This window comes from Lycorma delicatula, chromosome 2 (genome assembly GCF_047948215.1).
Source record: "Lycorma delicatula isolate Av1 chromosome 2, ASM4794821v1, whole genome shotgun sequence".
NCBI lineage: Eukaryota > Metazoa > Arthropoda > Insecta > Hemiptera > Fulgoridae > Lycorma > Lycorma delicatula.
Window position 1 is genome coordinate 220,326,911 of NC_134456.1, and position 24,852 is coordinate 220,351,762.

At 28.4% G+C, this 24,852-nt stretch overlaps 1 protein-coding gene across 1 annotated transcript in view; it reads left to right on the top strand.

Moving 5' to 3' along the window:
* LOC142319660 (pleckstrin homology-like domain family B member 1) overlaps positions 1 to 24,852 on the top strand; it is a 615,345-nt gene that overhangs the window by 483,792 nt on the left and 106,701 nt on the right. Inside the window, exons 7-11 of the mRNA XM_075357205.1 lie at positions 6,997 to 7,083; positions 13,973 to 14,173; positions 17,304 to 18,141; positions 22,791 to 22,990; positions 24,658 to 24,760. Of these exons, the coding sequence (XP_075213320.1) occupies positions 6,997 to 7,083; positions 13,973 to 14,173; positions 17,304 to 18,141; positions 22,791 to 22,990; positions 24,658 to 24,760 (1,429 nt within the window). The remainder of the gene's footprint in view (positions 1 to 6,996; positions 7,084 to 13,972; positions 14,174 to 17,303; positions 18,142 to 22,790; positions 22,991 to 24,657; positions 24,761 to 24,852) is intronic.

Genomic DNA, 24,852 nt, shown 5'->3' on the forward strand with positions numbered 1-24,852 from the left:
CGATAGTACAGTTTATTTTAGATAAATTAGTTATTACTTAAAACATAAATAGTCTGCTGATAAAAGTTAATTTATTGAGGTACTTTATCTATAAAATAAAGTATTAATTTCCTTTGTTTTATAAATTTAAAAATTTTTTTTCTAAAGGTCTCAGAGTACCCATTCAGTTTTTAATCATTTTGGACACATCTTAGCTAGTCTGTTTTAACAAGGAAGATAAGGTAAATGAAGTTATAAAAATGCCATGGCCGTGCCAGGAATCAAACAAGACATTAAATTTTTTAAAATATTTACCTGAGAAATGTCAAAAATTGCAATTTTTTAAATGATTAGAAATGGAATAGTACATTGTTTTAATCAGATCTATGAATTATTTAAATATTTATGTAATTACCCCCTCTATGAATCCCCTCATGAGACCTTGCCGATTCGGGCTTGAGTGTTTAGTGACACAGAGCAACTGGACCGAAGGTTCAATCATATAGGAATGGTTGCACCTTCTGGCTTTCATCTGTTTAGAGCCAGACTAAGGAATGATTCCTGAAAGAGGACAGCAGCTTTTTCGGTAGCTGTTTAAGGGTGAAGGTCAGGAAGACTTAAACGGCCACATCAACATCACTCAATCTTCTAAGTACAGCATCGCTGAAAGCAATGCAAAAATACAGCTTTTTTTTCCAAGAAAATGTAGCTGTCTGCATTTTCATGTAACAAAATTGGAGGTGACTTCTTTGGTAAAATATTCCCCTGTTTGGATATCCGGGTGGGGACTGCTAAGGAACTGGTCACCAGAAAATTAAAAAATAACATTCTACTGGTCAGAGTGTGGAATGTTAGAAGTCTAAAAAGGTTGATAGGTTAGAAAATTTAAAAAGGGAAATGGGTAGGTTAAATGTAGATGTAGTAGGAATTGAGGTTCGGTGGGAACAGGAAAACAACTTTTGGTCTAGTGATTTTTCAACTCAACGTCAAATAAAGGGCAGGCAGGAGTAGGTTTCATAATGAACAAGAAGATAGGGAAGAGAGTAGAGTATTTCAAAAAGCTTAGCGATAAAATCATTGTAGTCAGGATAAAATCAAAACCAAAGCCAACAAAGATTGTTAACATCTATTTGCCAGCAAGTGCTCTTATGATGATGAGGTAGTGTGTATATGAAGAAATTGACAAAGCAATTAAGGGGTTGAAAATTTAATAATAGTTGGAGATTCGAATGTAAGCATCGGAAAAGGCAAGGAAGGAAATATTGTGGGTGAATATAGACTGGGGGCAAAAGGAATGAAAGAGGGAACCGACTTACTGAATTTTGCATGAAGTATAATAAAGTAATTGCCAACATCCAGTTTAAAAATCATAATATAAGAATACAAGGTGCGACAATAAAGTAATGAGACTGATGTGAAAAAAATGTTGCTTACCGTTTTAGTCATGTTTAGTGTTGTCGCCTTCAAAGTAGTTCCCCTCTGATTGCACACACTTATTCCAGCGCTTCTGCCACTGATGGTAACATTTCTGGAACTCATCTTCTGTAATATCCTCCAAGACCCTCCTCACAGCTTTTTGGACATCTTGTGTTGTTTGAAAATGGTGTCCCTTGACCGCCATTTTGACTCTTGGAAATAGAAAAAAGTCGCATGGAGTGATATCTGGTGAATAAGGTGGCTGTGGTAGTACTGAAATTTGTTTTGAGGTTAAAAATTGCTGTACTGAAAGAGCAGTATGGGATGACGCATTATCGTGATGCAGAATCCAATTATCAGCAATGTTGGCACGGATACGAAGAACTCGTTTACGAAGTCCTTCTAAAATTTCTTTATAGAAATATTGGTTAACTGTTTGTCCAGGAGGCACCCCCTCTTTATGAACAATTCCCTTGGAATCGAAGAAGCACACAAGCATGCATTTCACTTTTGACTTTGACATGCGAGCTTTTTTTGGTCTGGGTGAGATCCCTTTGAGCACCATTGCGAACTTTGGCGTTTTATCTCTGGATCGTATTGGAAAAACCAACCTTCATCACCAGTGATAACACGGCTCAACAAATCTGGATTGATTTCCGTTTGCTCTAACAGATCGGCTGCCACATTTTTCCGTGTTTCTCGCTGTTGTTGTGTGAGATTTTTAGGGACCATTTTTGCACAAATCTTTCTCATACCAAGATCTTCAGTTAATATTAGACGAACCGTCTCTCGATTGATGTTGAGTTCTTCTGCAATCATTTTCACGGATAATCTTCGATCAGATTGTACGATTTCACACACCCTGGTCAAGTTGACATCTGTCCGTGAGGTTGATGGTCGTCCACTGCAGTCTTCATCTTCAACATTCGTTCTGCCTTCACTAAAAAATTTTACGCCACCGAAAAACTTGAGCTCTTGACATAACCTCCTCTCCAAAAGCCTTCTGTAGCTTACCATAAGTTGTCGTCGCATTTTCACCCAATTTAACACAAAAAGAAATGGCAAGGTATACTGCAAGGTATCAGATAGATTATATCATGGTTAAACAATGATTTAGAAATCAACTCGTCCACTGCAAAACATATCCAGGAAGCAGACATTGATAACGACCATAAATTAGTGATAATGAAATGTTGGTTAGGGGTTTAAAAACCTGAAGAAAAGGTGTCAGATGAATCTGTGGAATTTAGAGAAGCTTGAGGAAGAGGAGGTAAAGAAAACTTTTGAGGAGAATGTTGAAAGAGGTCTGAGTAAAAAAGATAAGCTAGAAAACATAAAAGAAGAATGGGAGAATGTTAAAAAGGAAATTTTTAAATCAGCAGAAGTGAACTTAGGCAGAACAAAGAGAACTGATAGAAAACCTTGGATATCAGAGGATATTTTACAACTGATGGATAAAGGTAGAAAGTAGGTAGAATGCCAGTGATGAAAAAGGTAAAGGGAACTATCAATAATTAAGAAGTACTATAAACAAGAAGTGCAAATTAGTGAAAGAAGAGTGGATTAAAGAAAAGTGTTGAGAAGTGGAAAGAGAAATGATCATTGGTAAAATAAGATGCTCCATCTATGTCCTGAATACTACATTCATGAAAGTAAAGGACCAAACTGTAACAGTAATAATCGAAGGGCATAAGAAAGAAACAGTAATAAAAAAGGGGCCTATCTCTGTTATATTTTAACCTTTACATAAAACTAGCAGTTAATGATGTTAAGTAACAGTGCAAGGTGAAAAGATAAAATTGCTATAATTTGCTGATGATATAGTAATTCTAGCTGAGAGTAAAAGAGATTAGAAGAAACAATGAATGGCATGTATGAAGTCCTATGCGAGACTTATTGCATGAAAATAAATAAAAACAAAATTAAAGTAATGAAATGCAATAGAAATAAATTACATGGACCACTGAAATTAAAAATAGGATGAGAAAAGACTGTGGAGGTAGAAGACTTGTTATTTGGGAAGTAGAATTATTAAAGATGAACAAAGCAAGAGCGACATAAAATACCGAATAGCACAAACGAAATGAGTTTTCAGTCAGAAATATAATTTGCTTACATCAAAGATTAATATAACATCAGGTAAACGTGTATATGTTTGGAGCATAGCTTTATATGGAAGTGAAACTTGGATGGCCAGTGTACCTGAGATGTAAAGATTAGAAGCTTTGAAATGCAGTTGTATAGGACAATGTTAAAAATCAGGCAGGTGGATAAAGTAACAAATGAAGAGGTGTTGTGACAAATTGATGAAGAAATAACATTTGAAAAATATAGCTAAAAGAAGAGACAGACTTATTGGCCACATCTTAGACATTCTGGAATAGTTGCTTTGATATTGGAGGGACAGGTAGATGGGAAAAATTGTGCAAGCAGGCAACATTTGGCATATGGAAAATAAATTGTTAGGGCTGTAGGATGTAGGGGGTATGCTGAAATGAAACAACTGGCACTAGATAGGGAATCTTGGAGAACTGCATCAAACCAGTCAAATGACTGAAGACAAAAAAGGGGGGAACCAGTTTATTAAATATGTCTTTGATAGTTGGCATTATACCTTTATTTTTATGTGCTTTTTAATTTGATAATGGTTTTTGGAGCCAACGAGCAATAAGGGGATGTAGTTAGCAAAATCATATTTGTCACCGCAATAATATAAATGAATTAGGTGCCTAAAACAACTTAGTAAATTTTAATATATTAGCTCAGCAGTATATCTACTTTTGAAAATTATTCTTAAAGATGCATTAAGTACTTCTTAATTCTTTTCCTGTCATAAATAGTTGTTTATTCTTTGGTAGCTAAGAAATCATATTTAAAAGTACTTTAAAATATTCCCATCTGTCTTGGAGTTAACAATGACACAGATACTCTCTCAAAGAAAAATTCTTAAACATTATCCTCTTTTACAGTTAGGACAAAAAAGACTACTCAGTTTGTGAATTCTGATCTAGTGCAGCCAACTGTAGATATTCAGTTTGCTAGCTGCAGTCAAACATTTAATATATTTTAACATGGTGTTATGTATTGATAATATGTAATAAACTTTTTTTAATACAAGAAAAACATTTTTTAATTTTTACAATATCCTTTAATATTTTTTTATTTTTTTCTATCTTTTATCATCATTTGGGCTCTTTAAATTATTAATCCTTTTTTGAAGTCTGAAGAGCTGACTTCTAATGTATGATTATACACATAATTATAAGTACCAAGCTATATCAATCTGTGACTACAGTAAATTCTTGCATACATCAACATTTCTAAATCTAAAATACATGGTAATTCAAAGAAAACAGCTGTTGATTTTTTACACTAAATTTAATTTATTTTCCTGAGTTAGATATAAAAATTTTTTTAATAACTTGGTTGAAAAGAAAATTAAAAAAAAAAAACACATGAATAATTTAGTTTTCTGATTCACTGATTTCTATGATGTTCTAAAAGTCTGCATTGCAACTTGATTTTAGGACCTTAGCCAGTTGAGTGTACATAATTCATGCATCACTAGGCCAGGATGCGTTTGTAATTAGAACGCACTAACAGAATGGTTGCTGGGGAAAACATTAATAGTGAGGTTAATGAGGATAATACTAAATATTATATTACTAGTAGTATTAATGATTAAAGATGCAGGGGATAATATAATATGAGCAACCTTGTTGATATTGTTTGTATTGAAAATTTTTTAATCTTGTAGTATACTACTTTACTTTTGGTACTTCTTGTGCCAGACAAAGAATTTTCTTGTTTAAAAAAAAAAAGTACTATAATGACAGAAAAGAATTTATTTTTTATGAAGTAAGCCCCCCCTCTCACTGCGCCCGTGCATGCATATATGTATGGAATGTGATGAATTTGATAGATTATAAAAAAATATCATTCACAGTCTGGAAATTAAATTAACAATTTAATGAGATCTTGCTTATAGTAGATCTTATTCATATTATAAAATTCATTCTCCAAAATATACTAAGTTTCCAGTTTTGGAAAATGCAAAATGTATTTCAGTATGTTAATAAAAAAAAGTGATGATTTCCCAGAAAAGATAAGTGATGACAGTTATGTACCTTATGGCATTATAAAAAAATTTTTAAATAAAAAAAGAGGATTCTAGATGAAAAGGTATAGTGGGTAAGAGGTACATATACCCATATAGTGGGTATACATATTAAATTTTGACTAGAAAATTTATTAATTATATGAGGGCTATCCAGAAAAAAACTTACATTTTGCAGTTATTTGTGAATGAGTAGTGGTAACTGTGCTTTCTAGCTCTCTAGCCTTGTTTGTTACTAGATATACTCGGTACGCATTGAGCTGTACTATGTGAAGAACTGTGACGCGATTATTGATTTTTTACAAGTATTTAAAATGTATGCCAGTATAGAAAATCCTACCAGATGTGAAGTGAGACAATTATTAAATTTTTTTGTTAAAATATTATGAATTGATTGAGATTTTTCAACAACTATACGATGTTCATGGGAAAAATCTAATGAGTGAAGGTGCAGTGAGGCAATGTATGATATAAAATTTGATGACTATGTAGAAAAGTAGTTTAAGGGTGTATTTTATACAACAGCTGTTATTTTTTTTATACCAAAACATAACTTACTTTCTGGACAGCTCATGTACATGTTTTTTTAATTCATGATTTGTTGTTTCATTGTCGTTTGTATTTATTTACATGTGCACGTATAATGTACATAACCATAATTGTTATAGGTGACTTGATGTGAATCACAAATTACTCTAGAAAGTAGTACAGTGACTTTAAAAATAACAAGTGTCCTAGTGATTTATGCTGTTGCTTTTTTCATCGAGCCAAATATGTTCATTAATCGGGATACCAATACCATTGAAATGCAGCCGATAAATGATATTAGGGACATTCATCTCAACTAATTACACTTACATTCTATTCACTAGTCAAGTGAATAGAATAGAATAATGAACTTCATTACTCTCAGAGAAAGTAACTCTAATTGGTGTTTTCTTGAATTTAGGTGTATTATATGTCACAGTAATTCAGGTGTATGAGATGTGTTGAAACGGTAAAATAGTCTGGGACAGATAATGTAAAGTCAAATTAAATTACACCTTTATATTGTAAGTTAATTCCCAAGCAACTCAGTAGATTCAACTCGACCAGGGATTTCAATTATTTATTATAAATAAGCAAAATTTTGTTATTACTGGTTTTTAGCATTTGATGTGTAATATTGAAATTAACATTGTCGAGGAAAGCCTTGAAATCATTAACATTTTACATTTATTTAGATTAGGATGTGAAATTATCAATTTTTGTAATTAGTAATTAAATTTATCATCCTGATCTATCATCAGCAAGTTAACTGAAGTTTTTCTATAATGAAGTAGATATGAAATTTATGACTTATAGTGTATGTCATGTTATCATATTGCATTCAAGTACTTTACTATATCAATGTTTTAATTAGATTAAATTTTGTATATTGCTTTTTATAATACGAAATAACTATAGTTATTCTTAACATTAAAGTATTCATTATTTGTTTTTAGAATCAAAACAAACGGCTCATTACCAAGGGACAAAAGACTTTGCTCACCGAGTTCACCACAAATGCATACCACTTTCACATTTGACAGGTAATAGTGGTGTTTATTTTTAAAGTAATTTTTTTTTGTAGTCATTAAATGTATGTGTTATGTTATTAAATTATTTATTGATATGATAATCTTGGTAGAGTGATTCATATAAGAGAAGTAATTTTTATATAGCGACATCACTGTGATAAACTTGAAATAGGTAGATGAGGAAACTTAATGTGGAATTAATAGTTAATAATTAATATATTATTAATTTGAATTAATAACTCTTTTTTTAATCACATTGTATGCTTTTCTAAAAGTGTAGTTAATAACTTCAATTATTTAAGCTTAAATTTTGGAAAGAATATCTTGTGTGTGTGTAAGTGTATATATATATATATATATATATAGAGAGAGAGAGAGAGAGAGAGAGAGAGCTAATTAAAAAATATAAATTAATATTACCTTACTTTTCTCTTTCCATCAAAGCACTTGCGGGCCTAAGCCCATCTTCAGTAATGTTTTTTAAAAATTATTTTTTTCTCGTTTCACATTTACATTTTTGATAAGGCAAAATTTTTAAAACAAATATTTGTTGTCAATAATTTTTTATTTATTTTAAAACATTAATACTTAAACATTTTATCTAATGTTAATACATTACTCCAACTGTACTGTCCTACTGACTACTATGTTACCATTAGATAAAATGTTAAGGAAATTTTAAGTATTAACGTTTTAAAATTTAAAAAAAAAATATTATTGACTGATCAAATATTTGTTCTAAAAATTTGAACTTATCAAAAATGTAAATGTGAAAAGAGAAAAAATAATTTTAAAAAAAATTACTGAAGATGGGCTTAGGCCCGAAGCTTTGATGAAAAGAGAAAAGTAAGGTAAGAGTGTTGTTTATTTCTGTACTTATGGAATGGCTGAATAACTTTATATTTTGTAATTAGCTAAAATTTACGTACGAAGGAAATATGGACTATAAAAAATTTAATTTATTTATATATATATATATATATACACATATACACACACGTGTTTATGTGCGTGTGCACACAAGTACACACACACAAAATTAGATGTGTCAGAAAGCTTCTGCCACAGTTGAGGAGTATTCCTCTCATCAAAGTAATGGAAAAAGGTTTACATAAACATAGGTCACAGTATTCCATTTGATTAATATAATTAAAATAATTCTACCTCTTATGATGCTTATCAATAAATTATTCTCAAAAACAAAGCACTTCTAGACCTCTGTTTATATGATTTTATTTTAAGAGAGGAATATCTCATAAAGTATGACAAAAACCTTTTGATTCGGTTTATAATAAAAGAATAATTAATGATCCTTCAAGTAGAGTAGTTGAATATTTTCAGCAATAATTTTTCAATTACAACTTCTGTATATGATGGATTAGGAATAAAAATTATTTTAGGTTAAATTTTGATTATATAAAATCAGTATAGGCAAGTAATGATTTCCATTTTCTTCTGATATTGTACTAACTCAAATAAATGTCCTATTCATAAATTATTAAAAAATCATATTTAAAGAGATTTACCATTATGTTTGAATTTAAATTTATAAATATAATATTTTTCCAATTTATGAAATTTATTTATTATTATTATTATTATTATTATTATTATTGCTTTCCTGGTGTATACAGCTAGAATAGCAATATTAAAGTTTTTTGATCAAGTCAAAAATGGTGTATCAGATTTTTTGCAAATTTTGTTTTAGAGTTCCAGCTAGTTAATCTTGATCATTCGTTCTCAAAGTGGGCGATTACTCCCCGTTGTGGGCACTGGAGGCCTTCAGGGGGCGGTAGAAGGCCCACAGAAAATTGGGGACATTCAGACAGTCTAGGAAGGCGATGACCGATTAAAAAAATGGCAAAAATGATGTTTTCCTGATATTTCAAACTAAAATTAAATACCTACTACACTAGTAAAAAAATTAAAGGAACACATTATTTTATGATAAAAAATGATTGTATTCAAACTACTTTAACTTTGCAACTAAGAGGCTTAGAGAGACGAATAAAAAAAATAATAAAGCTTGAATACTCTACTTTTTGACAGTATACTACAGATTTCAAAAATAATCAAATTAAAAAAAAATCAGTTATAGCATATAGTGAATATGCTATCACTATTGCTGTTATATAACTATATAGATATAATTGTAATTTTTTTAAAAGCAATTTTAATAAAAATACTTCCAAATATGATTAAATATGCATTTTAATTACTCTCATTTAAAATGTAAATTTCAACTCGGAAATAGGCTATGCCAAGTTAAAAAATAGTAATTGCACTGCTGTTTTTAAGAGCGCATCTTAAAATCAGCAATTTCAATTATTATTTTTAACAGATAGTAAGTTTAAAAATTTTAGGTCCGTTAGAAAACTTTTGATTCTCAATGTGGGTTGTGGGGATAAAAGTTTGAGAATCAATGATCTAGACAAAAAAAAACATAAGTATATGTATGTATGTATATCACGCACTGCTTTTGGCCATCATCTTATGATTGATTAAACTGATTTTCTTCAAATTTGTCTCAAATATCTCTGTATATGGAGCATTGTGTTTTTTTTTTATGATGAAAAACCAATTTTGATTATCTTCAAGAAGCATTTTAGAGAAAACTTTATTAAAGAAAATTTGTTATTACAATGCACATATAAATAATTCAAAAAACCTTTTTAAAAATTAAACCCCCACCTCTTAGAATTGTTTAAATATTTTTCAAAAATTTTTTGAAAGTTTATATTTTTGTGATATGTGACTTTACTTGATGTCATATTATACATTATTATAATGTAGTTTGATTGTTTAATAAGTTTTTACAAAGGCACATCACCATTTTTTTTTATTTTGTATATTCCATAAAGATTATATTCATTTATATTTTTCTTATTAAAGTATATTACTAATAAATTATTTAATAAAAATGTTAACAACTGTTAATTATGTTATATAATAATTATAATATAAAAACTATATTTATAACTGAAATATTTTTAATAGAGTGAAAATTCAAAATTATATGTTGTAATAGAATATCTAATATTTATCAAACACAAAGTAATGAATGTAAAAAATAATTTTGAAAAATATGTAATTATTAGCAATAATAGATTAAAAACAAATGTGAAAAATGTTTTAAAATTTATATTTTAATATGAAATATTTAATATAAATAAACACTTAAATAAAACTATAAATAGTTTATGAATAAAATTATCATTTATGCTGGTGACGTTTTTGGAGGAAATTGTAATAATGGTTCCAACAATTTAATTTCCCAAGCCTCATATTAAAAAATCATCTAGAGAAGTTACAGTTAAAAATCTGAAAGTGACTTAAGAATCACTGAGGTTCCTTAATTGTTAAATTATGTATTAATGATATTTACAGTATAAACACACATACATACATACATACATACACATAGATGCCTGCATATAGAGCAAGGAGGATATGGAAGAAGGAGTGGTAGGGAGGAGATTGAGGCGGGGAGAGAATGAGAGAGGGAGAAAGAGTGAGCGTGCATGTGTGTAAAAGTAAACATTGAATAGGAAAATTAATGGTCTTTGAAACTTTACTTTTTGACATATTTAGTTTTCATTTATGAAGATTCTCTATATGTTTGTAAGAGATGATTAATTTCTTAATCAAGTCATTGTGTACTAATTTTGTTGATCACTCAATCAGAATGATTTAGAGTAGAAAAAGAGAATGCAAATTGTAGAAAAATAATTTTTTAAAACTTCTGCATAATCTTTTCTTTAGATTCATAATTATAAGGATTAGTTGATAAAGAAAATATGTTTGGTAGAGAAATAGCAAATAAGAGTAAGTATTAGATAAATATTTGCATAAAAAACCTATTTTGTAGAGCAGGAAACCTGTAAAAATATAAAAAGTCATAACTCTGTAGTAAAAAAAAACTCTAATAACAGATAATTTATGCGAACCTTAAAGAAGGTTAAATTACACTTTTTGTAAAAATCAATAATTTTCTTATGCATTTGAAGAATTCATTTTACCTGCCTTTTCCACTTCCCAGAACTGGGAATTTCCTAATTTGAATTTCAATTGTTTTCTAATTACATCTTTATTTGCTGTGGCTATATTCTTGTATTTTACAGTGAAATCTCTGAATCGTATACATTATTGAAGCCAGAAACTTTTTCCACTATTTGGAGATTCCCTTAGTTAACAGGTTTTCTAAGAAAGCATGCATATAAAGTATGTGCATGCCATATTTGTAATTTAGTCAGAGAGTGGAATTTTAAGACAAAATCACAAGGATAAAAATTGAATAATATACTAACATGTTATTAAAGAAAATTAACGTGTTAATAAAAATAAATAAACTTAATAAAAAAATGAATAATTTCTTTCCCAAAAATTGTTTTATAAATTAGTTTAACTGCAAGAAATTTTAAATACTTTATTTTTCAAGCATAATTGTTATTCTAAATTTAAAATTAAAATTATGCTACATTTTTTTTTTGTCCATTGATTTCTGCTATTTTACAGATTTTTTTGCCTCTATTTGTTTAGATCATTTAATATATTGTGTTTACAAACATCAGTATCATTTACTGTGTTTACTCCAGAAAACATATTTCCTTTAAAAAAACTCTGCTTTATGGAAACTTAACTGTAATTAAGTACAGAAGTTTTTGATTTGTACTGTACAATTTCAAGTTCATGGGTGTTGTGATTGATTAAACAGACTTCAACCGTTATGTATATATTGTATTTTGTACAGTAAGTCATGTTTTCAGTCTTCTATAGGTACAGAACAGCTAACATCACTACATAAATATCAACATAACATGCAATATGGAAATGCAATAAGTTAGGTTAAAGTACTATGAATTTTCATAACACTTCCAAAAATTAAACACTATTCCATTTCAAATGTTTGAAAAATTTATTCACAAAATAAATCTATTTAGTAAACACTCAACTGTGGAAAATCACAAGACCTTCAGTAAATTCATTATGAAACTCACTTCACTTTGAATGAGGAATGGATGATGTTACCATTGTGCTGTTAAGGTTAAAAAATTGTACGCTTGCATATAAAAATATGCATCTGGCTTTATAATATACAAATTTTTAATTTGTTGTATGTGTATTTCATAATATCATAGTACCAGCTTGAAATTACAAATCAAACTAAAATTATAATTGTGGCTTCAAAAATAAAAAATGTATATATTTAAAATATTATGCACCAAATTAATCCAGCTATCCAGATGAACGGTACCTAGATAAAGAGCATTGTATTGTAATTTTCTTTATAACCTCTTAATGAAGTTACATACTACTAAATTTGCACTGCTGTTTTTCATTTATTTACAAGTGAAAAAGATTTAAATTTTCTGGCATTCCTATTGTATTTCTTTAAAGTAATTATAGTTCATAACAATTATATAGGAAAGAATGAGCTTGAAAATGGCACAAAACTCCAGACAATTCTGTACCATTCTACAGGTCATCAAAAAAGGTTGCAGCAATTTAAAAAAAATTGTATCTAAGAAACTACTAGAGATATCAAATATTAAATTCATCAACTAAAACAGTTTTTTTATATACCTTAGAATGTTTCAATATGAGTTCCTGTTGGTCTCTCTGCCAACATCCAGCTGATAATAGACTTCCCAGGTCTGCTGGATCATCACAGGCATATCTGTGACTATAGCAGCAGTGATCTGTTGCCTTAAATGTTGTAAATCTCTGATTTTTTCACTGTAGACAATGTTTTAAACATATACCCATAGAAAAAAGTCCAGGGGTGTCAAGTCTGGGCTTCTCGGAGGACAAACCGTAGGACCGGCTCTACCCAATCCAACAATTTGGGAATCTTTCATTGAGAGTTCATCAAATACTTAAGCTAAAGCATGGGGTAGCATCATCTTGTTGAAACATTACAGCAGCATTACTTTCTTGTTCAGTTTGGTCAACTTGTGGAAAATCATGCAACAATTTAATAAATTTTTAAAATTTACTTTCAATTTTGATTTTTTGGGTTGTATGTCTTTAATTTTATTATCCGAGGAGGGAGCCTTTTGCACAACCCATTGGAATTAGGTAAGTCCTTTTGCACAACCCATTGGAATTAGGTAAGTTTTATGTAGTTTCTTTATTCGATTATTTAAAGTTTTATATTTTATAGAATTCATCTGCAGAATTGGTTTTGAGTTTTATTTTACCTTCTTGACTCTTGTTTTAATAAATTTTTATTATATGTTTAATATTAATTTTACATCTTATAAATGTTTGTTATTTTGGAGTTGTTTTACACTTTTATAATTGAAATTCTGGGCAATGATAATACCCAGGTGCTTTTCGCCCACAATCAAAGGAAAAAAAAACAAAAATAACTTAATTGTTTTGCCATTTGTTTTGGGTTGTCCAAGAGGCTATTTTACTTCTATGTTGCTGGATTCCTTAAACTGCTCATACCATTATCTAATGCTGTTTGCATATGGGGGAGATCATTGCCATAAACATGCTGGAAAGTCTGTTGAACAGTTATAACTGAGATTTATACTCCGCTAACCACAAAACGCACTGTACTTTCTGCTGAAATGTCACCATTGCACTGACTGGCAGTGGTGCAGAGGTATTATGGTGCATCAAAGTCATAGCCAGTCACTTCTAAAAAAACTTCATGATATCCCAATTATTTTGCAGTTCCAATTAATATTATCTCAGTTACTTTGGGAGATATGATTTTTTGCTGCAACCTCTTTTGATGACCTGTAATCTGGAAGAAAAGAAAAAAATTTCTTCCTCTGGTTCATTAGTTACAACACTTCAAATGCAAACTTTTTCTTTTGATATATACTAAATTTTTTTCCATTATACTACATATTAAGATAATTTAATAAATGAATTTTACTATTTTCAGTAGTGATCTTGGTAATCATGGATTGGACTCATCAAGAGGGAATGGTATTGATAAATGTAACACTGATGCATCTGGTTTTAATGTCGCTGATACTCCTATACAATCGAGATCTCCTCACAGTTATGAAAATATCACATTTTCATATCCAAGTAGTCCAAGAACACGTATTAAGACTATCTTGCCATCAAAAGATACTTCAAGGTTATTTTTTATTTATTTATTTGCTCTGAAATAAAATATTAAATTCTAACACAGTTAAGTTATTCATCGTAGAAGATGCTGCTAATGTATCATTTAAGTGTCATATTTATTTGATTGATTTCATTTTTTACTCTTATTATTATTGACCCGTACTATAATAATGAATTGATCAGATAAAAAGTTAAATCATTTCTTATCAAATGTGGCACATGTAATAATGATGTCGTTTTATACATGTGATCTTTTATGACGAATCTATTGGTTCGTTCTAATTGTCTATAGCTATCATGTTTTAATTTTGAATTATTTTATTCCAGTTTTTATATCTTGACATTTTGTTTATTATTTAATTTTTTTTAGCTTATTTGTAATTATTGAAACTTTATTAGATAATGGTTATAAGTATTTCTTTTTGTGAAAGGCTGTTTTAAGAAATGTTTGATTTTGTAAATTTTCCTCAATTTTCATTTCAGTAATAGTTAGGCAGTAATTGAATTAACATTGTGTATATTTTGTGGAAGGTTTTGAGTACAGCAGTACAGGAATTGTGGGTATAACGTCATTTCTTTTTTCTTTTCATAATTTATATCCTAATCATTAACAATTTTGTTAAAAGTAATTTTTTTTTTTAAGATTAAACAAAATTGTTTTAGTTTTTATACATTTAAAATGTAATTTTTGAAGAGAGATCATTCCATATTTGAAATTCAAAGTTGCTTATTAAATAATGAGTGAGAAGATCAAAATGTCAAGTTTGCATATATTGAGGATATTAAATCATTTCAATGTGATTGGTAAAACATTATGATGATGTTAGTATTTATTTATTAAGCAAATTTTTTAGATTAAATATTATTCAGTCCACCGACTAATTTTTTAAATTTGAACATAAGTTAGTAATTTGTATAAATTCTGTCAAAATACTTTTTCACTGTCTAATATGTTATGTATTAGATATGTTTGTCTAATATTTATATATGTTTAACATTTCGATTTAGTATATTTAAATAAAATACTTAAGAGAATTTTACATTACAACAAAAAGAAGATAAAAACAAAAAACCAATTACATAGAATTAAACATAGAAAATTAATTTTAAATGGAATTGTTCTATTTTCAGGGAGAGTAATGGTTTCAGGTGAGAACAGTAATTAATCCGCAGCTACCCAAATTATATTCTCTTATTAAATTACATGAAGAAAATCATCTAATTAGACCATTAATTTCATATGTTAATTTTCCTGCTGTTCAATTGTCCAGGAGGATGATTACTGTTATCCAATCTCATTGTAAATTTCAATAAAAATTTGGTATTAAAACTCAACTGTGCTAGTTGAAAATATTAAGGATTTATATATTTTCTATAATTCTGTTGTACTTTCTCTTGATGTAAAAAATCTTTTTCCTGGTATTCCAACACAAGAGGTTATCAGTATTGTTAAAAAGTTACCAATTACTAAGAAAAATTAATGAAATTATAAGAATTGAGATAGTTGAGGCATTAAACGTTTGTTTTAATTAAAATTATTTTGAGAATAGCATTGACACTCTGAATTAGGGTCTAATTATGTGTAATCCACTTAGTCCTGTTACTACTAACATTTTTATGAATGATTTAAAAACCAAGATTTGTGTTCATCCATTTATTAAATATTTCAAATTTTAGTATAGATTTGATAGATGATATTTTTGGTTGGTTTACAGATAGCTTGAAACAACTAAGAATATTCTTGAATTTTAATAACAGTACACAAAAATATATCTTTTACTTTGGAAGTGGAACGAAGTAATTCTTTTGTCTTTAGATTTAAATATTAATAAAATCAATAACAAATTGGATTTTAGCATATATTATAAACCCTCACACACTAATACTGTCATTCATAGTACATCATTACATCCTTTTGCACACAAATTAGCAGCTTTTAATAGTTGCATTCTTAGATAAAATATTTCGATATCACATGATAATTTTAATATTCTAAGACAAACAGCTGTGATTAATGGTTACCTTACAAGTTTAATTGATCATCTGCTACCAATTAGTACAGTATTGTACTAATTTAAAACAAGCAGTACTAATTTAAAACTGTACTGTTTTGCTGTGAAATAACCTTAATAAAACAGTAGCTGCAATTAATATTAAGTGTTTATTGTGTATTCATATATTTTACTCTGTAGTATATCTTCTCTTGTGGCTCGGTCAGAATGAGTATTCAAGATACAGAATTGGCTAGCAGATCAGTGTTGGCTGCCATAAGTATGAATCATGTAGACCGATATTTAGAAAATCAAAAAATGTTAACTTAGTGTTTATTTTTATGAATGTTTAATCTTTGATAAAAAGAATGCTCTTAAAAATAACAGTATTCACCTCTAGCAAACCAGATAACATAACTGTTTTTGCATAACTTAACACAATACTTTGGTTCACAAGAAAGGGCCTTATTGTGCTTCCATTGCTATTTTTAATAAATCTTAAATCTAAATTAATTATTTATTTTATTTTTATTTTCATTTTTAATAAATTATCAAATTACTTAAAAAATCTTTCCACCTATTTATTTAAAATACAATTAAATTAGTTTTCTTTACAGAAATAATTTACTCTGTAAATTAATTTTTAAATAATACTAATTAATCTTTTTCAACATTTATTTAAAAATAAGCTCAAATAATTTTCATTAATGCTTTACAAATTATTTTATATTTGGTATCTTCATCATGTATTTACATTAATATTATTTCATTTGTTTATTATTTTAAATAAATAAAATGGAATTTAATAACATCTATTTTTTCATATTTTTACATTTTGTAATGCTTCTCTGAATAAGGTTTTACCAAAGTTTCCCTTGATCCATCCAGGCAAAAGCTTGGGCAGTTGTATTTTTATCTCTGGAGTAATATACCCCTACCCATTCCTGAGATGACTTATATAAGGTATTATTTTGTATCTGAAGAAAAGATTTATTTATTGGGAAAAAGTAATAGAAACAGGATGATATGATTTGCTATAATTTGTAATTGTAAGGCTTACATTTTCAAAGTAATGATGCTTATTCTTGAATAAAGTAAATAAATTCCATTTTAATGTTACAAAAATTTTATAATTTTCTTTATTTGCAGATGTGAATATAGTCTGGAAGTCATAGAGAACAGGCTGGCTGTATTGAATGACTTTGAAAGACTAGCTCCACGTTTACAATCTAACGATGTAAATGGAGGATTTAGTTCAAAGTCTGATGAAGACGATGATGTTGTTAAAACAACTAGAGTTCCTACATCACAAACCAAAGAAAAGCAATGTTTAAATGGTGAAAATAGTTGTGAGAATTATTCTAATAATAACACCAACTTATCATTAAATATTAATAATAATTGTAAAGAAGATAAAGTTTTAGAAAATACTAATAGCATTTTGAAAACTAGTAACAAACATAAATCAAGAGCTGAAGAAATTGCCAAATCAAAATATGAATTTCTTGGCTTTGATCCTAGAAAAGAATCCAAGTTACCAGAAGAAGAGACAAATTTAAGGAGAAATGTTTCTGAAAGTACCTCCTCGTTAGTCATACCCAGTAATGAAGACAAATCGAGTTTAAAAATTAATAATGATTCCAAAAATGATGATAATCAAATGAAAATATCAAGTTTAAAAAAGCTTAAAAGATTTGATACTTGCCCATCGTGGACTAATCCAGTATTAGATTTAGATAGTTTTACATCTGTTACTAAGAGGAATGGAGAATACTCAACCGATCAGCTCATCTCAGAACTTGATTCAATTGTTAGAAGTGTACCAAAAAGTCCAGTTATATTAGAAAATGGAAAATTTATTTTACCTTTACCAGATTCACATAAAGAAACTGAAACTGATAATAGGGCAGAACTGATGGAAACACTTACAAAATGTAAAGCAAAAGTTACAGACATTGAACAACAACAAGAAGAACTTATGAGAGAGGTAAGCTATTCCTGTACTGTATTTAAATCCATACATTGTTAAGAAAAATCCTATGTTAAGAGTTAAGGAATTTTTTCTGTGTGCATATGATGCTTTGACCTTATTTCAATGGTTTTATGTGATTTTGCAATTTTTTATTTTCATCTCAGTTAGTATTATTTTAACAATTGATTAGGAAAATGTAGTCGATTTTTTATAAATCTTATGTCACTAATAACTTAATAGAAAAAGTAAAAAACTATTTTTTTACTTATTGTTTTTTAGTTTTTAAAGAAAATTAATTGGTCAACCAATTTATACAAATAATACAATGTGTTTTGGTTTATATTGTTAAAAAATTGAAATTGTTGTTTTTTGTCAGGCAAGCATAATGATGGATAGATTGATTTATCTACTATAATGTAGTTTTCAAATTTCATGAGTATTTTTAAAAGAAATGGAGAGGCTGTTTGGGAGTTAATTCAGTTATTTATTCTTCATTGTTATAAATGATAAATGATTTGAATTTGAATTCTGAATCAGAAATGAGAATTATAGTATGTATGTTGTTTATACTGAATATTTGAGACTGAAGATATTTATTTTGATATAATTTTTATCTAAATTTATAATAAATAATTAACTAATAAGAGCATATCTATCAAAAAAGCTGGGATCGAAAAGATTCTATTACCCCTGTTGTTATATATTTATGGTAATAAAAGTAAAGGAAGATTAATTAGAAATATGCTTCAATTTAAAATAAATAATAAAGATAGTTTACATAAATAATATCAGGTGAATGTGGAACAGTTAAACAGTGCTAGACATTCTGAGAGAAATTAATTTTCTCTCCACTGTATCTAAACTGGTTGGATTTAATTCAATCAGGCTGAATTTGAGTATAAGTTGTTATTCTTCTAATTGTCTTAACATAACTAGCTATGGACCAAAATTTGTTTAATTTTCTGCAGTAGAAATACTAAATGAATTTTTAGTAGCAGTTGTAAAATGGTTTGCACAAAAATATTTTATCCAGTCTTTAAATAGGTTCAATAGTCGTTCTAAATACTTAAAGATTTAGAATTAGGGTTCTTATAGTATATAATCAATTTCTGTTCTTCAAACTATTGTCTCTATTTATTGTTCTATCCAAAGGGGTTTAAATGCCATATTATCAAAACCCATTGTAATTAATATACCTCTCAAAAACTAACTGTTGCTTATGTTCATTTAATTACAAAATGTTTATTTTTTTTGGACAAAAAAATCTTTCTCTATTTTTTGGTGATGTATTATTTAGCATTCAATAATGTATAAAAATGGGGTTACCTGTAGTGTTTAAACATTTGTTTTATTATTAAAACTGCTAGGAGATAAATAAGTCTGTAGCTTGGATCAAGTTGTATTTTTTTTTTGTAGATAGAGAAAGAGAGCATAAATTTTCATTTATATATTTTTTTTAAATTCTGCTTATATGTGCATCTATTTAAAAAATTGTATAAAATTTCAGTTTTCTACATTTTATAATTTTTGTATTATAGTGTTTGCAAAATGTATAAAATTTATTTAATTTTATGTATAATTTACTGTGGTTGTCTTAATCTAAAACTTTTACTTCAGAACAATGATCTCTATATAACTGGATAGGGGATCCTCTTGGCATAAAATAGAATTAAGTGTTCAATATTGAAGCATACTCCAGCACCGCAGAATGAGATGCGGGAACTAAATAAAACCATTGTACCCTTACGCGACTGTAATCGTGATGGTAGGACAGTGTTTTACCCATACTCTTATTTAGCTCTGCGTATGTGCCGTTTCATTTTATTTAGTCCTACCGGTTCTAAAACTCATTTAGTGATGCTAGTTTATGTTTCAAATTTCACTAGTTCTAATACATGGGATCCCCAATCCAGTTATATAGAGATCAGTGCTTCAGAATCAGTAATTGTATAACGTGCCCTTATAATTGCATGAACGTCCTAAACAAAAACAAATTAGCAAAACCAACTTCAAAATAAATATGAAACTATAGGGAAAATAAACAAGTAAAAAAATATGATTTATTTTTTATGAAAAATATAACTAAAATTGTTGGTAAATAGAATGCACTGAAATTGAGTTTTGAAATTTTAAATTTTCTAAAACAAATTAATTAATAATTATTATTCATTAATAATTTTAGTGGAAATACATTCAGGTGTTAAAATGTTAAAAATGTGTAAAAAAAATAAGAGTATAAAACACAACAATAACATTGTAGAATTTTATAAAAATATATGAATAGTTTTTTAGTAATTAATTGCTAAAATGTTTTACAAAATTGTGATAATTCAATAGTATGTGCTTCTTCATTCAGCCCAAACTGGTTTTAAACTTTGTAGAAACAAAAGTTTTTTTTTTTAATTTTGAAGCAGGAAAAAAATTTGTTTAAAATTCTGTTCAACTACTGAAAACAGTAAAATTTCTTATAAATAGTCAGTGATGGGACAAAAGAGAATTTTTGTAAGGTTATTACATTTTTTGCATGTACCACTATTATTATTTTCTTAATGCATAGTATTTCTTTCTACTATAAACATTATCCAATACTTGGGATTAGATTTGATATCATGTTAAAAAAAATCAATTACTTGTTTTCTAGAACACTGTGTGGATTATTTTTTGTTCTTGTAATTGGCTCTGAATATTGAATATTTATGTTTATAATGAATCATGTTAATTTAATGTTAAGATTTGTTATGTTATTCACATGGATTAGCATTATTTTGTAGTTGTGATGTGCTGAATGTAATCAATCGATTATCATTATTGTTTCCAATCTTGTACAGATTCCTTATATTATAAAAAGAAAAAATTTATTTAAAATATGAATTTTATGTTACAGATGTTTCTTGTGAATTAGAATTGAGATTAAAAGAAAACTTGTATATTATGGAAATTATTAGTAAGCTGTGAGAGTGTTAAAAATATGATGTAAGATAGGTATATAACGTAGTACAAGGGTTATCTGAAATGTTTTGAGCCTAACATAGCAAAACATTTTTTTTCTGTCAAATATAGTTTTACTTTTCAACAAAGTTTCCTTTCAAGTCGTTAAACTTTTTTCAACAATGCTCTAACCTCTCTAATCCTTCCAAATAGTAACTAGCGTCTTTCTCTCCAAAATAGGTGTTTACGTATACAATAAACTCCTCAACTGATGAAAATCTCTTTTCTCCAAGTGAAACTTTAAAGTTAGGAAACAAGAAAAAGTCGCTTGGGGCCAGATCTGGTGAATACGGTGAAATAAGTGGTGAATAAGTGAAATTTGTGAATTTTAGCCACTGCGACTGTCGAAGTGTGAACAGGTGGATTGTTGTGATAGAAAAACACTTTCTTCTTCTTCTTCAAATGTGGTTATTTTTTTGCAATTTCTGTCCTCAGCTTGTCAAATAATGATGCATAATACTACCTCATTATTGTTTTACCTTTTTGAAGATAATCAGTAAACAGAATTTTGTTACTATCCCAAAAAACAGTTACCGTCACCTTCCTGGCCGATGGAACTGTCTTCGCCTTTTTCAAAGTACGTTCACCCTTTGCAGTCCACTGTTTTGACTGTTGTTTCATCTCAGGAGTGTAGTGGTGGATCCACGTTTCATCTATAGTTTTGAATTGACGTAAAAAATCTGACTTGTTTTGCTTAAACTGCGCCAGCAGGGCCTTGGAAATGTTCATTCAAATGCGTTTTTGGTCCAAAGTGAGCAAACACAGCACCCAACATGTGGATAGCTTATGCATATTTAATTCTTTAATTAATATATGATAAACATGTTCTTTCGATATGTCCATAGCCTCTGCTGTCTCTCTAACCTTAATTCGTTGGTCATCCAGTACCATTTGATGAACATTTTTGATGATATCGGTTGGTGGTTGCAGTTTTTGGCCATCCTGAATGCTCATTTTCAACCAAGCGGGTACAACCTTGTTTATATTCAGCTGCCCATCTTTACACGTTGGCAAATGATGGAACAGAGTCCCCGTAAACAACAACCAACTCTGTTTTAATTTATATAGGCGTATTGCCTTTCAAATGCAAGTATTTAGTTACGACATGATATTCAATTTTTTCCATTCTCACAAAAACATTCGCATTGACTTATTCAAACGATTATTAAACAACAACTGAGCGTCCAAAATGGCTGTAATTGTATTGATTAACTTCAAGGCATGCACGAATACATTCCCCAACTTTTGTTGACAAGTGCTACCATCTTGAGGCTGAAAACGTTTCAGACAACCCTCGTATATGCATAGGTAGTGTGACGTTGCTCTAAACTAAATCGTTAGTTAGTGAATGGTCATTACAATTAAGTTGACTGGAATGGAAATTCATATAGTTTGTTATAGTTTTTAATTTACTGAGCCAGATTTGAACAAGCAACCATGGTACTAGAAACTCAGCACTTTACTATACTTCTGATCTATCCTGACATCTGGAGCAGCCAGTTAAAGTGAATTAAAATGATTATTGTTAGAAGTTTTTTGCACCAGAAATGTATACTAGTTGAATTTATTGATTTTTTTTTTTTTTTATAAGAGTTTGTGATGTTTTGTTGCTGATTAATTATTGTATTGAACTAATATTAATTATTTAATGATTGTTATGTAACTGGGTTTTGCAGCTAGAAATGGAGCAAGCACTTCTTGGTGGAGAATGGGAAGCACAAAGTGAAAAATTAAAACTAGATGAAAGTAAATTAGAAAATATAAGGGAGAAAATACAACACTGTGATAAAGAGATGGATCGATGCGCTAAAAAACAATCAGAGAGACAAACACAAAGTCAAGCGGTCCTTGAAAAACATCAGGCCATTCTTAACACGTAAGTTCTTTAAAAATAGATTTTTGTAGTCATATATATTTCATTTATTATATTACTTTCTTTTACATTTATTTTATAGACGATCATATAGATTTATCTGCTTCCTTCATACTTAAGCGTACTAATACATGCTTCCCAATCATTCCTGCACTGTTAATGTGCTGTGGGTTACCTGTGTCTGATGACCTCTTGGCCATATGATATTGTGTTATGTTCTTCAGGCATATATCATCATTCTTTTCCTCTCTTGTCTATACCATACCGGTAAGCAGTACTTTAATTTTTATTATAAGGTATTCAAAAGTCACTTTTTTATTTAATAAATAATTTCTAATATATTCCAAAGTGGTGGCCTTATATAATAATTTCAACCCATCCGTTTCTAATGCTTCAGGTTTTCCTTCTTCTAATAATTTAGTTTATTTGTTTTTGCTACATGTGTAGCTTTGGGTTCCAATAAATATCCTACATATTAACTTTTTTGTTTCAAATCTACTTACCTGGAGTAAGAAATTCACAGTCTTAAGAACATATTTTGGATATGTTTGCTGAAGAATATTTTTGTAATATTTTTATATTGATGTATAATATATAATTACATTTATAACAATTTTAAAATTTAATATACATTTAAAACTTTTTTCTCTTTCTTATTCTAAATTAATGGTAATCTGATTTTTGTGATTTGATTAAGTCGATGCATTTCTTTATTTCTTTCTATTTTGCTTTCATCTTTTTACCCAAATATAATATAATGACCTAGTTCTTAATCAAGTTTTTATATATTCTGATCTTTGTCTGCTTGTATACCTTCTTTAATACTTAATATTTTCTTCTAAAATGAATTTTACCAATCCTGGATGATGACCAAATATAAGATATGCTAATCTTTTTTACATAATTTTGCTGCTAACTTCTCTTTTTTATTTTGTCTTGAAATTTCCACTTTCATAGTCTTATTATTAACCCCATCAAATTTTCAGATTCTTTTATCGCATTTGAAATCATTTTTTTAATTATATTTTGTTGTCATAAAGTCACACATTCCAAATAATTTTTTTACAATTTTTTCATAATTCTTAGTTTATGTTGATATTCTTCTTTGAATATAAGCTTTCATGACTTATTCTTGTCTATTTTTTGGTATTTGTTTTTCTTCATTCATTATTGGAAATTTTACTATTTGAATAAAAGAATTGCCTTTTTCTTTACTGTGTTATTCCTCATTAACTGTGTTCGTGATACATTTTATTATTTTTATATTAATCTTTGAATTTTTATAATAGATTAATAAAACGTCTCTGAAGGATTTCATTCATTATTTCTACTCCAAAAAATTTCAGCCTTAAGAATCACATCAACAAATGTGTTTTTTTTAATTTTTGTTCTTAAATTGTTACTCTGGTTTCAAAATTTTCTGTTAAAAAGAATTTTTTTTTTTTTTTGCTTGATTTCACCTCATAAGCTTGAAGCTTGTGTGGTTCAAGTTTCTCAACTGTTTATTTTAGATGATTTTTCTGTTAATTAATAAATTTTTAGGCATTTCTGTTTCTCCTACAGTTTCTTCTCATCTTTTATAGCTATATAGTTGATATTGTTATTACATTAGATAATTTTTAATAAAAAAAAAAAAAAATTAATTTGCATTTTGTGATATTTATATACAGGCTTGAACAACAATTACAATCATATGGTCATGATGAAGATTTAAAACCAGAATTGATGGAGTCTTTTCGTCAACAACAGGAACTATTAGAAGCTGAAAAGAAGGTAAAAGTGTTAATTTGACTCAAAATATGTAAAGTAGTCTCATTTTTTTTTATTAGTGTACCTTTTCTTCATCTAACAATATTTATTATTTA